Here is a 14,470-nt window from a genome sequence, read left to right on the forward strand (position 1 = left end):
AGTGACCATCTGGATTCAGAGGCTAAGTAAACGATGTGGTGACGTTTGAGGAGATCGATACTGATTTCGAGCCCTAGAGTGAACAGCCGCTCTGTAATGCAGCTACATCCTGCTGGAGAGTCCTAAAAAGAACGAAATACGCGTCCTGAATTTCACGTCTAACCACCACCCACTTCTGTTTATGTAAGTGGTTGTCCTTCTTAGTTTTTACGTGGTGCCAGCCACAAGATCATAATTTGAAAGTTTGTGTTAGCATGTGATATGTTATCTTGGTAGAATAGCGAACTCAACATGAGTCTGATTAACGAGCAAAGGATAATAACCTCAGTATCACTGATTGGTTTCTTTGTCCTTAATCATTAAGAACCTGAAACGAAAAAATATCCTGCCCCACAAACATGAGTAGATTGAAGTTATCGCCCTTACCATCAGTGATTGCTGGTCCGTAACTCCACCCCCTCCTTTTGTGATTTGGGTTCATTAAGGTTCATTTCAAGAAAAATGTCTCATACGATGCTATGTGTTTCACATTCTATTGGAAACCAGTATTTCTACAAGTATCATTTTACAAGCATGTAAAGCCTTAATTCTACGAGAGCATATGAACAATAAAAAGGCATGCTGAATTAATGGAAAGATCACAACACTAAATTACAGGGGTAAACAGTAACAATAAAAGATTATGTATGTATAAATAAAAGTAGTGTAAAAGTTAATAAGTTAACTGTGGATAGAAATGTGGGTAGAGTAAAATAATTAACACGTTTTGTCGTAATTACTAATGATATCAGAATGGTTAAATAAAATGTACTGATATCCGGAAAAGTCATAAATAAAATCAATGGTATGTAGGAAACGATTAGGAAGGAGGAATATTTTCATATTCTATGACAATGAAATAAGCATCAATAATATTGATGTTTAAGATCATGAAAAAGACGACGATAAGACTGATTACTTTTAAGCATGAAGTTCATACTCCATTCCGTGAATGAAAAGAAACTCTGCCGTTTGAAAAAGTTGAATGCGAATGATGCTTGATACATTTGGACAAAATTTACGAAGAACCTTAATATCAGTATGTGGATCATGGAATCATTAGAACTGAATGAATGTTCAAAGATGAAGTTTTTTCGTCTTTTAGTCGCTATTGTAGGATGACGGGAATATTTTCTGTTATGGAAGTTGTTAACAAACGCCAGCCTGAGGTTTGATATGGTCACGCAACTAACGGTAATGTCAAGACTCCAGCTTCTTTTAAACAACCATGATCATACCTTTGGATCCCTTATGTTTAGTGGTGGGTACTGATGTGTACATAGTATTATTTACTTGTTATTTAACTAAGCTCTATATACATCAGTTTTCTGGTAACACTTAAACTATTCTCAAACTGAACAGTGAACTTTTGTTGACAGTTTCGTGCTGTTGTGGAAGGATAAATTTTTATCTCATGTAGGAATTTATTTTGTTTCCATGGCTTGTCCAGATTTTACATACAGTCCAATTGCACATGTAGAATTAGCGAAATGTTAATGAACACTAGTCAAACCATTCGTCAAGCTAAACAGTTTTGGTGTTAAATAGCTGGTCATCAAAAGTTTAACAGTTTACCGAGCATCACCAATATCAAGGATAACTAATGCAGATTAGTGAGTTGAATACCATGGACCAGGACAAAGTGGGAAAGGTTCCGCAGTGTACTTTTCTCACCTGTTCTTATAAATTGATGTTGTTTCAGAAGGATTCTATTTGTTCTGTACAGCCCACAAGGAAGACATTTCATCTCACCAATACGATAGCATAAGGCAGGTTAGGTGTCAAGTGTGATATGTAACTCCTAAGTGAGCTAGAAAGTCACGCTATGCCTACCCGACATGGGCAGACTTCAACATCCACGTTGGTGATGTTCGTGACCGCACCAGAATTGCTTCTTGAGCTGTTCAATATATACTTTCAGCCTCGATTTCAATTCCGTGACACTTTAAGGCATCCTTCATGAGACGCATGACTTTCTCAAAACAAATAGGGCCGAACGAAAATGTGGGTGATAAGGCTAGGGAGCGAATCTCAGAGTTGTGTATTATCGAGGAGAGATACCTCAATATTTGAAACTTCAGGCTAGGCTATAGGAAAGTAAAAAGCGACTCAATGATGGCAGATAACATAACAAGTACATACTCTGACAAACTTGATACGGTTCTCTCAGAGGAAGCCTTTGAAAAATTGCATATCAAAGGGAGAAAACCCAGTCGTAATCACATATTTCTCATTAGTTGTACCCATCTGTGATGTCATCCCAGTAAGTGACTGTAATCCCCCAGCGTATAGTCTTAGGAATGACCTGATGCAACGATATACTAACCCATGCATTACCATTTCCCACTAGATCTACCCTTATCCGATGCATAACTCGCAACTTGTCTGTTATCTTCATTTACGCATTATTCCTACACTTCTGAGTGTTCATACTGTTTGCGTTACTAATTTTCAGTGATCGTCTTTTGTTAGCTTATTCGAATTAAAATATTTTACTTCCTCATCCTTTAAACTATGGTCAACTAATTTTCTCCGTGGTGATGTAATAATTGCTGGTTCCAGAAACCTTACTATCCTGACGCAAACCTACCCACACAGACCCAAAATAACTACCGAAATGACCAAAACAATTGGAGGTAGTTGAATACAATCGACTCGTCGGGCGTCATCAATGACCTGAAACAATACTAAAACGAACAGAAGTGATCATACAAAAATTAATCGACACAGACTTTGTACATAAATTTGCAATGTGCAGATAATATCATATATATTCGAGGAACCTACTACTGCTTTTTGTATCTAATCATAAAACCTGTCTTTATTATATAAGGAACAACACTCATTACGGTGGTTTTAAAGTACCAAGGTCAATAACCTACGACCTTGCAACTAATTTAACTACATTAGAACGTCTAAGGGATGCATGGTTAGTGTGGTTATTTTCATTTATTTTATCGTCAGCGCGTAAAAACGTGTTTCCTCCCATGGGTTAGGTTTAACGTGAATTGGTGTTTATGTAGCTTATTGTCCGAAAACAATGCTCTAATCGTATTTCTACTAGTTTCACTGTGAAAAAATCCAGGTTTAGAGGGTTCACTGTATAATTTTTGAGAAACATGTGATGAAATCCCAGAAAAAGTTATAGTAGGTTGGAAATTCAGATACCGACTTCTCTGAGCCTGTGGAAAACTTTACTCCAATATTTCGTACGAGTTATAGGTCCTTAAAAATATACTCAGATTTACTCCACGAAGTTCACTTTTCTAGAAAACTACTTTCTGTCGCATTTTTCACAAGACATTGTTTTCGGCCTTAGGTGCACTGTTTCAGTTGAGTGTTTTATACACCAAACTCATCTGAAAGCAATACAGAAACTAACGTAAATGATACATATACTCTGTTGGCAACGAACTTGTATGAAATAATCACTTCCTTCGATTTAACAGCACTGAGGTTGGATCTGTTCGAACGACCTAAGTACCGATATTTACATCATCTCTCTTAATCATAGTGGTGAATTTTTATTTAAAACGCAAAATACGGTACATATGGACACCAGATATGTATGTGCCAAACAAGATTAACGGAATACAGATTCGTAAAAGTAGCTTTGAGCAATGTAGTGTGAGGGCTAGGGATACTACATGGTTTCTAAAATCGATGGAAACAAGTAAGTTTTAAGCCTGTAACCTAGTGACTGAAAGTCGGACGCCTTAACCACTGATTCACTTCACAATCAGATGTCTATGCATCAATCTTTCGTTTCCTGTACTCCTACAGGTACTAGCTCAACTGCAAAGATCCTAGTTTTGCACGAACTAGTAGTTAAATATGAGATCCATGTTATTCACTCATAAAGTTTTCCAGGAACCTTGTACATTAGGATATGAACTACTGTAATTTCTGTGATGTACTGGTTGTTATTCTTTTTGTTATGCTAATGCTATGTGACGTGCTGAATTAACAAGCACTTTGAGATGATTTGATCATTTTTATTCATAGTTCTATTCTTAATTTAAAAAACATTTAGTTGAATTAATGAACTTGGAGAATGCTGGTCTCCAGGACCGTGTTATAGATTTGGAAAAACGAAGTGCTGAACAAGCCAATGAACTAGCTTGTCTAAGAAGCTCTTTGGCTGATTGTCTACGTCGCTTAAATCTTTTGGAAAGTGCTAGAGGTATGAAATTGCATTCTTCTCAAAGACCAGTTTTGCACAATAATGGTAGGTATTCATGTCTTTATTTTTGCATATCAATATTCTTTTTAGTAACATACTAATTGCTACTCACTCTATAGTAGTAAGAACTTATATTATCAGTGTGTTGTTAGTACATTTTTTATGTATCTATATATGACCGCTTTCCAATGAAGCTACAGTAATTAATTCAAAGGTAGGGAGTAGCTAATTGATATAACTGGATTCTAAAATATTTGATATCTGATGGAAGTTGAAATTGAAACGCCTCAAATCAAAGTGCTTTTTTGATTCTAATAGCGTCCTACCTGTAGAATTAAGTTTTTCCAGTCTTAAAGGGTAGATATGTTACGGCCTCCATTTTCACGATATCACTATATATGACTTGCGTCTGCAGAATATTTTGAATTTGTCACTTTTTATGCTCCAGATTACCTAGAAATAATTATTGTTTCTAATATTTCTGCTTATAGTACTAAAAATGCGTTTCAGTGTGTCCTTGGCTAATATTCAGGTCCCTGTTAACTTCAGAACTTACTAGTGATATGCATAGGCCTCAATTCATACTTTCAGCAGGATCTGTTTTAACGCATAGAGTTTCGTTAGCCTTTTCAGTCATTTGATGCGTCTTACATTTTTGTTACACTGACTATTTTAACTCGAAGTAGTCTAGGGTTGAGGAAATTCATAATGAGAAGATTTAAACAAGGAGGATAAGTCAGTTTGTTAGATTTTCGGTCTGCACCAATTGCAGTTCATACTCATGAAAAAAAGCAATTAAGATCTCATGGAAACTGGTATCCTTGGTAACTTAAACACTCGTCACCCGTCCCTACAACCAGCAACATCATTGAGTCATCCAGACGATGATCGACCTTCGGGATTAGAATGCTTACATTGACCAACCATTAAGTCGTAATAATTTTCGTATTGTCTAGTCTTTATCCTACTGAGAACTATACTCTTTACTAAAGGACTCATGAAATAACGTCTGTGTACGGTCACATAGTGTTCTTAACTGGGATGAAGCAAGCATTTGCATTTTCACCAACTATATACTTTTGAGGGATTGAATGTATAAGTTGGACCACATATTCGTATCAAGGGTGTTTTCAGGGTGTAGAGTAAATTAAGTAAGACCGTTCATTTATTTCTGTTTATTTTTTTCCGAGAGGAATACATTTCTTAATCATGCCCGTGTTTTTATAGACTTTTTCAATGGTATTTATTGTTCTCTTAAATATAATGCATCCTTAACCTAATACCATTACACCTGTTGAATGTAGTGAGACCAGTCTCAAAGCACTTTACAGTCTAGTTTATATCGTTTGAATTAACACCTTAAGTCTTAAACTAGCTACGTATTGGTCGATAATTTTCTTTCTCTACATTTACTGAGCAAGATCTTTCACCATTGATTTATATAGATTAGATTTTAGCGTTTTTTCTATATTTTTATCTTATCTGTTATTAATTTCTCAATTCTAATTTGCCATTCACTTATCGATTATAGATAGATAAATTTAAGAATGGATGTAACGTTTATTTTACAACACAAAAAGATTATTAGTACGCTGTAAGGAACCTAAAAAATACGTCACAGAACTTAATGATCATATCACACAGAAGTAAAAAGTTAAAACATGTAATAGATACAATAATAAAACAAGTTGGAAGGCGAATCCTTTGGTTTCTAACCAACACGTTGAAAAACTACAACAGGATAGTTACTAGCTTCTATGCTGATTCATGTTTGATGACATTCCAAGCCAATAAGTCATGTTAAACTTAGTAACTCATCAAGGAAGTTACAGTGTGCTAGGAAATACAAAACTTCCACAACAGTGCCTCACTTCGAAATTCTGTGTCTCATCAAATTTTCAGAAACGACTGTGGTCGATTTTCGGGTTATAAAGAGACATTATCATTATAAAGAGCATTATTTTCTCACAAAGAGTAGGTTTGATAAAACTAATCACATTACAAAATTGTGCGTTCAAAATTTGCGACAACGCTGATTGTGATTCAGGTTGGCATAAAAAATTATGACTTTTATCATACATGGGTTCATCTCGTCTACTACAACACTTAACTTTACATTACCTGAGCGTTTAATTGTAGCAGAATATTTTTTTGGAACTTCTAATCTGTTGACCAAAAGCTTCAACCCACAAGGCAATGGAACAATGTCAAGGGATTCATTTGGCTAGTACCGAGTTGTCAACATAAGTTCATACACCATTCGCTCTTAAAACATATTGAAGGGTACCTGTACCAGTGGTTTGAAATTGTAGATCTACAGCTATCCTACATGGACTCTATATTCATCACAATTTTCACACTTGTATAAGTTCACATGATTCACACTTAACGATGTTATCAGTATGTCTTCGTTAAGATCTCTCTTCATACAATTCTGCTACTCTTGTTGTTTAGCATTCGGAACATGGTTGAACAGGAGCGAAATTATATTCCAACTAAACGGAGTTGAATGGAAGTATTAGTCACAATAAAAAACGTTAGTATATTTATAATTTTACACCAGGATATACTAATCTTTTCCAATTATCCGTCCTCCATGAAATATGCATTAATCTAATCTGTGGTCTGCTATCAGTCTTCTTTGACGTACTTCCTTCTGGGTGCCGCTGTCACAAACACTTGTTTCGTAATCAAAACGAAATAATCTGGTAATGGCATATTTATCTTTTAAGCTGGCCTCACAGTGAATTTCGTCTATAATAATCGTAAATTGTAGTATTTTAAGACGACTCACTTTTGTATCCCTTCTTGTATTTGTCTGTTATGGTTGGGTATAGGGCGCATTGTGCCTATAGATATTTTATTTTTAAAACAGATTATTAGAAAAATATTACTACTGTAGAAGTACTTTTAAAAAAGAACTATAACTTATACCGTAATGACAACTATAAAATGGAGTAGTGGGTTAATAGTGAAGACATTCAACTTTCAACCACTAGGTGACAGGTTCGAGTTTCGTCTTACTCACTTCAGTTTTACCAACCAGGTGGTATCATTAGTCCTCTTACATATAGTATGGCTTAAAGAAAAATCTATAAATCTGTACTTGGTGAGTTGAATTGAGGTCACTTCCTATCTTGATACATGATCTGTTTCTCTGACAATTTCAACTTTCATTTGATCAGTATCTTGAAAGTTGCTTAGATAGCTTTGAAAAAGTACGTGTTGGTTTTTTGTGGTAGTATTAGAAGTATTAGTTAGCCTTATGACCACCAGTATACCCGGTCCTTTCAGAAAGCCCTATTATTTATCAATAATATTATTAATAATTCAATATCTGTAAAGTCTAAGATAGTTCTCATTGCTTTAAGTGGATTATATATGGATAAGAAAAAGATTGATGCATCACGTGTATATGACCTAAACCTTAGTGGGACTATGTCTTCTCTATTTCAAATCGGTTTAACAACTAATTTTCAATTAGATTGTAAATTGCATTTAACATGTATTGTAGATATAGCACTCTTAATATAAATAAATATTAATCCTTGTGTGTTGAATATGATATACATTACTTTGACTATAGTTGTTTGTTCACCATCTCAATAGTGTTGATCTGTTATTATCATTATTGTTGTTGTATTAAACGTTAATCGATCTGTAGTTTGTATAATTAATTGTTGAGTATGAGGTAAATTTACTACTCCTATATATATTGTCGACTAAACAATTTGTCATAATATGAGTTGATGTGTTAAAATATTACTTATTGACAATATTTTACCAATGATATTTTCCCTCAACAATATTCAAATGCCCTGATACGGCCGAGGGTGAGGAGAGTCAGCTCTCCTTTCTAAATGCTCTCACACGGCCATGTCTATACAGCTACTGCCAGAGAAGTCCTGTCCATTGCCTTCTCGTAGCATTACTTTTGTTTACGAAATCGAAAAGACGGAAAGTGAATGTGTAGCGCTTTGACCAGGTTGGTGGATGTGGAGGATCCACTTAGAGGAATTGGAAAATCCTAATTCCAAACCAATGACTCACATGTGCTACAAGCTTCTGAAGGAACAAATGGCGTATGAACCTATTGTTGATCACCGGTTACCATGGAATTACATCTAACGTTGCTCCACTGCTTTGTGCATTAGACCTCTAGGTGAAAGGCTGGTGATATGGCCCCCAAGAAAACCATCTGCTTCGGTTCGGTCACTCGGCCAATATTCCTTTTCTCACACAAATCGGATGGCGAAGTTTAGCGCATATATATTTGGTGCCTTATTGAACAATGTTTATGTGTTTAAATAAATAAAATAAATGTATGATAAACTTCATCTCTTGACCATAATTTTTCAACTTTTGATTATCAATATCATGTCAGATATTACATAAAAATTATTTTCACAACTAATTAAATTTGTTATAACGACTACAATGTGAATTGTTGATGTCTTGAGTAAAGTCCTAAAGTTTATAAGTGAAGTTGCGTAAGGTGTTTTTTCCCCAGAACTACTGATATTCTCCTAAGTTCATTAGTCATTGTGTGAACTATACGGTTTATTTGAGAATCTTTTTTAAAACCTTTCGATGTAATGTTGAAAAAGTTACGCTTTGTCTTCTGACACGAAATACGATAATATAATATCATTAAATCAGTCTCACTAGGTCACGTGGTATACACAATTATGACCATCGGTTGAGAGCTTAATTATACACGAGACATTAGTTTTATGGGCACAAATACAAGCAGTTCACATGCAGTGAAATCCAGAGTAGAAATCCGGGTTACAGTATAAAAATACTCACTTATTGTACAAATTACGTAGTGGCTGTTTGTCTTTGCTCAGTAACCAATCACGAGTTATTTTCACCAGAAATATCAAATTTTATGGCTTACCTATGCAATGAGAAAGTTTTATCCCTGATTCAGATATGTTGGATGGTACGATTCCCTTGTACTATTCATAGCCTTAACCTAATCCAAAAGACGAATCTTTTTGAGAAGAATCACTAATAGTTTATTTGAACACATAAATATTGGTACAAGAGAGCGCCAATATATATGTGCCACACAAAACAATGAGAATTCGAAGAGAAAAAAAGGTAAGGAGCGTAAAAAAAGGAGAACAATAACGAAGAGATTGGTGTAAGGTAGTGTAGTAATAATGAGGGAACGGAAAGGTTCAATCAGAATAAATCTTTCAGTTAAGGGAGACACAACCACTTTTTATGAAGTAAAAGAAGGTTACATCAGGATCGCCACTGGCTTCTATTCTGAGCCATATCTGATAACGTCTCTAGCCACTGTGTAGCACCATCTCTCGGACTTCAACCAGGGAGTCGTGAAGGACCAACAGAAGCCAGTCCTTTGCAGCTTTCTTTCATGCCACGACACCATGTCATGCACTGACCACCTCTCCGCTCCTTCCAACCAGTCCCCGAGTCCGCAAATAATGCACGATGTGGAATTCTCTGGGACGACATTCGTAGAACATGTCCAAGCCACCGAAGTCAATGTTTCAAGATGGTGGCATCGATTGCACTATCATCTCTGTGCCCGAACACACGATGCCGAACCTCCGCATTACTGACATGATGTTGCCACCGGATATCAGCAATCCTTCAGAGACAACGATGATCAAACACAGAGGGTTGTCTAACGTCCTCAACTCGGAGAGACCAGGTTTCACAAGCATAGAGCGAAACTGCTCTCACCGACGCGTTGTAGATCCGACCTTTTACAGCTAGACTGACATCACGAAGACGCCAGAGATTACCAAGATTGGCATAAGCCGCTCTGACTTTCACTATACGTGCATTGATCTCATCACTCACACCCCCCACCAGCACTTATGCAGCTACCCAGATACACGAGCATCTCGACTACTTCTATCTGCTCACCATCTAGGGTGAGTACAGGATTAGAATCCTGCCAGTCTTGTAGAAGTACTTTGCACTTCGAAGGTGCAAAGCACATACCATACCTACGGACACTGATTGCCAACTGATTAAGTGCGGATTGCATGCCTTGGGCATTATCGCACAGTAAGACAATATCATCCGCATACTCAAGGCCGAGGAGTCTTTCTCCAGGCAACAGATCCACACCACCATTACTCACATCCATCAGAGCTGTTTCCAGAATGTCATCGATGGCAAAGTTGAAGAGGAATGGTGAGATTGGGCAACCCTGCCTAACCCCACTGCTCGAATGGAACGATGGAGAAAAGTGGTTGTATGCCCTCACTCTGCCTGAGGTGTTTGTATATAGGGCTTTTAGGATGTTAATAAACTTCTCAGACACACCCTTCTTCAATAGACAATCCCAGAGAACAGTTCTATCCAACGAATCGAAGGCAGCCCTGATGTCAAGAAACACTACGATTGTCGGCCTTTGATAAGTATGGCGGTGTTCTAACATTTGGCGGAGGGTGAAGATATGATCAATACATCCTCGACCAGAACGAAACCCAGCCTGCTCTTCGCGAGTCAATCTTTCTCGGGTTTTGAACAGCCTACGAAGTACAACGGAAGCCAATAGCTTGGACGCAATCGGAAGTAGACTTATCCCCCGATAGTTGTTACAGGAACGACGTGAACCCTTTTTAAAGATAGGGACAACTATCGACTCATTCCATGACGTTGGTACACTCTCTAGTTCCCAAACCTTTGTAAACAACGTTGTCAATTCCTTAGTCAGAAAGTCACCACCATCTTTAAAAAGAGCCGGAGGTAAGTCATCTGGGCCAGGTGATTTGTAACGCTTCAAGAGTTGGAGTTCCTTGCGGACTTCCGCCTCATTTGGTGGATCAGTCGTCACCGGCCATGGAGGGCAGGACAGTCTGACCGATGTTGCCGGAGCAGCAGGCCAGTTGAACTGCCCTTCGAAAAATTCTGCCCATTGTCCAAGACGTCTATGGATGTTAGTGATTGGCATCCCACCATCCTCGCAGATTGTTTCGCTCACACCAGACTTCTTGCTGCCAGTGGCTCGGATGAGTTGGAAGAGCTTCCGGTAATTACTAGATGCAGCTGCTGCTTCCAGCTCATTAGCACACTTCGACCACCAGGCTTCTCGGTCCTTACGCAAGCTTTGCCCTATTTCCTTACGTAACGTCCTTCGTTTGTGGTCAAACTCACGGTCACACGGAGTAGACCGACGGGCTTCAATGAGTTGTAAGGAACCTGAAGAAGCCCAGTGCTTATAAGCGGGACGTTTCGCAAACCCACAACTGACTGTACCCGCTATTTTCATGGCGTCATGCAATTGCAACCAATGCTCATCTATACTTTTCGGTGGAGTGGTAGCTAGCCTAGAAACTAGCTCGGTTCGATACTTATTTGCAACAGAAGTTGCAACCAGCTTGCTAACATCAATCCGTTGGTGGCGGTCACTTCGTTGGCCACTGAAAAGTAAGGCAAGATTGGTGCAGACCAAGGCATGGTCAGAGTCCAGATAGGTACTCCAAAAGGAGTGGCAGTCTTGTACACCACCACGCCAGCGGTAGCTGATCGCGATGTGATCAATCTGAGTCCATGCTTGGGATGCAGAGGGAGGACGCCAGGTGGCACATCGGTGATGAGTGTGCCGAAAGTTAGTGCTAGCCATAAACAGGTTGTGGTCTGTGCACAGTTGCAGTATACGGTCGCCGTTATCTGACCTGCGACCAACGAGTCCCCATCAGCCACCTAAACGACTCTCTTCTGTGCCTAGACGCCCGACCTGAGCATTCAAGTCTCCGGCTAGTACTACAATATCTGTCGAACGCACTTTCTGGAGAAGAACAGATAACTGGTGGTAAAACTCATCCTTGATTGTATCCGGGCTGCAATCTGTCGGAGCATAGGCGGAGATGACGAAAAGACATCGTTTCTCACGCCGATTTCTCACTTTGATGGAACTTTCTAATCTAACAGCACATAACCGACTGTTATTGGGGATCCAATCGATTAGTGCTGCCTCAGCTCTAGCGCTTAGTGCGACACCAACGCCAGCGAGACCAAATGAAGATGCCACAGGGTCCCCGGATAAGCGCACCTGAAACAAGCTTTTCGAAGCGACAGATGGAGAGCGAATTTGTATTACTTCACCAGAGTCTTGAATACGGGTCTCGGATAGACAGCAGACATCGATATTAAGACTTTCCAAAGACATAGCCAGCCCTATCTGTTGTCCAACCTGCATAAGTGTGCGAACGTTGAAGGCAGCCAGTTTGAATTGTGCACGTGGTTTCAGAAAAACTGCTTCAGTATTCGTATTTGGTGGTAGCATAAAATTTTCAGCCAGGCAGTGACTCGAGGACGTTTAGATACAGTCGAATTTCAACCAAAGACGAGCCGCTGTATAAGTATAAAAGAGGGTGAATAATGTGGTAAATAATAATAATAATAATTTGATTGTTAGTTGAAGCAAGTAAAGTAGTTTCCATAATTATAGGCAGTTCATCATATTTTTGTGTAGGCTGTGATACTGCCCGGGTGCCCAGACCGAAGCAGGTGGTTAACTTAGGGGGCCACACCCTGAGCCTTTGACCTAAAGGTCTAACCCACAAGGCAGTGGATCATCGTAAGGAGATGCAGTCTCATGGTAACCGGTGACCAACGATTGGTTCATACGCCATTTGTTCCCGCAGGATACTGGAGCCCATGTGCACCATTGTTTTGGGATCCGGTTAAAGCGCTGGACATTCGCTTTTTGTCCTCTCATTTTCGTAAACAACAGTATCGCCACGAGAAGGCAGTCAGTAGGACTTCCGTGGCAGAGGTTATATACACGTGGCCATGTGAGAGGATTTGGAGAGGGAAAGCGGACTCTCCCCACTCTCGGCCGTACCAGGGCATTTGGGGGCCAATAGATCAAATGGAAGCTTATGATAAAAGGAACATAAATATACATATAATCTAGTTACTTAATAGTTATCCAATAAGTGTATATATATATAATAACAGTTCATAAATAACTCCTAACAGTTATCATTCATTTGTTCTCCATTCGAATATAACACCTACTTGAACATGTAATCGAATTTTTAAGAAAAAAAAAAGAATTACTGTCGAATCTAATCTTCAAAAATTCAACAACGATCTAATGGAAAGTTATCGATCTTCCACGTCTTACATTACATTAGAATAATTGAATTCATTAAATTTTTAATTCTATTTTAATATCTAGTTCAACGACATTTTGATCATGTCTTATTTTGAGAATTCAATCTTGAACCGCCTCTTTTTTTTTAAATTTTGCTTAGTTTTACAATTATATAAAATTAAAAAAACTGGAATCAATACAACACTAATATTATGATGAGTGTTAGATTTGGTTTATATAGTTAATTGGAATGGATCAATAATAAGCACATTATCATCATCATCATCATCATCATAGATGCTTTTAGATTTATTTAGCCTTATTACCCTGATACAATTGAATTGTATATGCTGTCTTATCTATTCTTTATTATCTTTTCTATATTATTCTTTTTCAGTAAAACAAAATTATTTCAATTTTTTTCTTTTTTTTGGTTTTAATACTTTCCATTTTTATCTGATGATGATGATTATTATTTTTCAAGGGTGTACATAATAATTATACTCTTTGTTTCTATGTGTGTGCGTGTATGTATGTGTGTGTGTATGTGTGCAAATGTCTATATAGTTTCTTTCAACCCTCTGGATATATTGTATGTATCAGTCGGCTTTCTTACCTATTGCTCAGTTTTTCATTGCATATTAAAATCTTATGCATGATATATATATATATATATATATATATATATATATATATATATATATATATATATGGCTATTAAGAATTTTGTGTACATGCACTCATCTATATATACTTTTATTGTAGTTGGTGTTTTTCTAACTTCTTTCTGTTAAAACTCAGTATTGATAATGGTGTTGTTGTTCGAGAAGAAATGTTACCATGATTATTCATTTTCTCCATTTTTCTCTCCTTTGCATTTGCAACATTAAGTTTTTATAAATTTCAAGGGTTATATATATATATATATATATATATATATATATATATATATATACCTTTGATTCATATCGTTGCGATCAGTAAAATAAATTAACACTTTAATAAGTATTGAATTGTTACCATAGGGAATTAGTGAAGATCAATAACTGTCTTATCATGTTATGGGGCTCTTCAGCAGCGCGCACATTTTCCCACGGGATCGGACGCAGTACCCTTAACTAGTTCGCAGGATTGTACAACCACCTTTCAGTGGGATC

At 37.5% G+C, this 14,470-nt stretch overlaps 1 protein-coding gene across 1 annotated transcript in view; it reads left to right on the forward strand.

The window, feature by feature from the left end:
- Positions 1 to 2,892: 2,892 nt before the first annotated feature.
- The window catches only part of EML1 (Echinoderm microtubule-associated protein-like 1), a 74,282-nt gene continuing 62,704 nt past the window's right edge, over positions 2,893 to 14,470 (forward strand). The window contains exons 1-2 of the mRNA XM_051209355.1: positions 2,893 to 2,968; positions 4,073 to 4,267. Of these exons, the coding sequence (XP_051073059.1) occupies positions 2,962 to 2,968; positions 4,073 to 4,267 (202 nt within the window). The 5' untranslated portion in view covers positions 2,893 to 2,961. The remainder of the gene's footprint in view (positions 2,969 to 4,072; positions 4,268 to 14,470) is intronic.

This window comes from Schistosoma haematobium, chromosome 1 (assembly GCF_000699445.3).
Source record: "Schistosoma haematobium chromosome 1, whole genome shotgun sequence".
Classification (NCBI taxonomy): domain Eukaryota; kingdom Metazoa; phylum Platyhelminthes; class Trematoda; order Strigeidida; family Schistosomatidae; genus Schistosoma; species Schistosoma haematobium.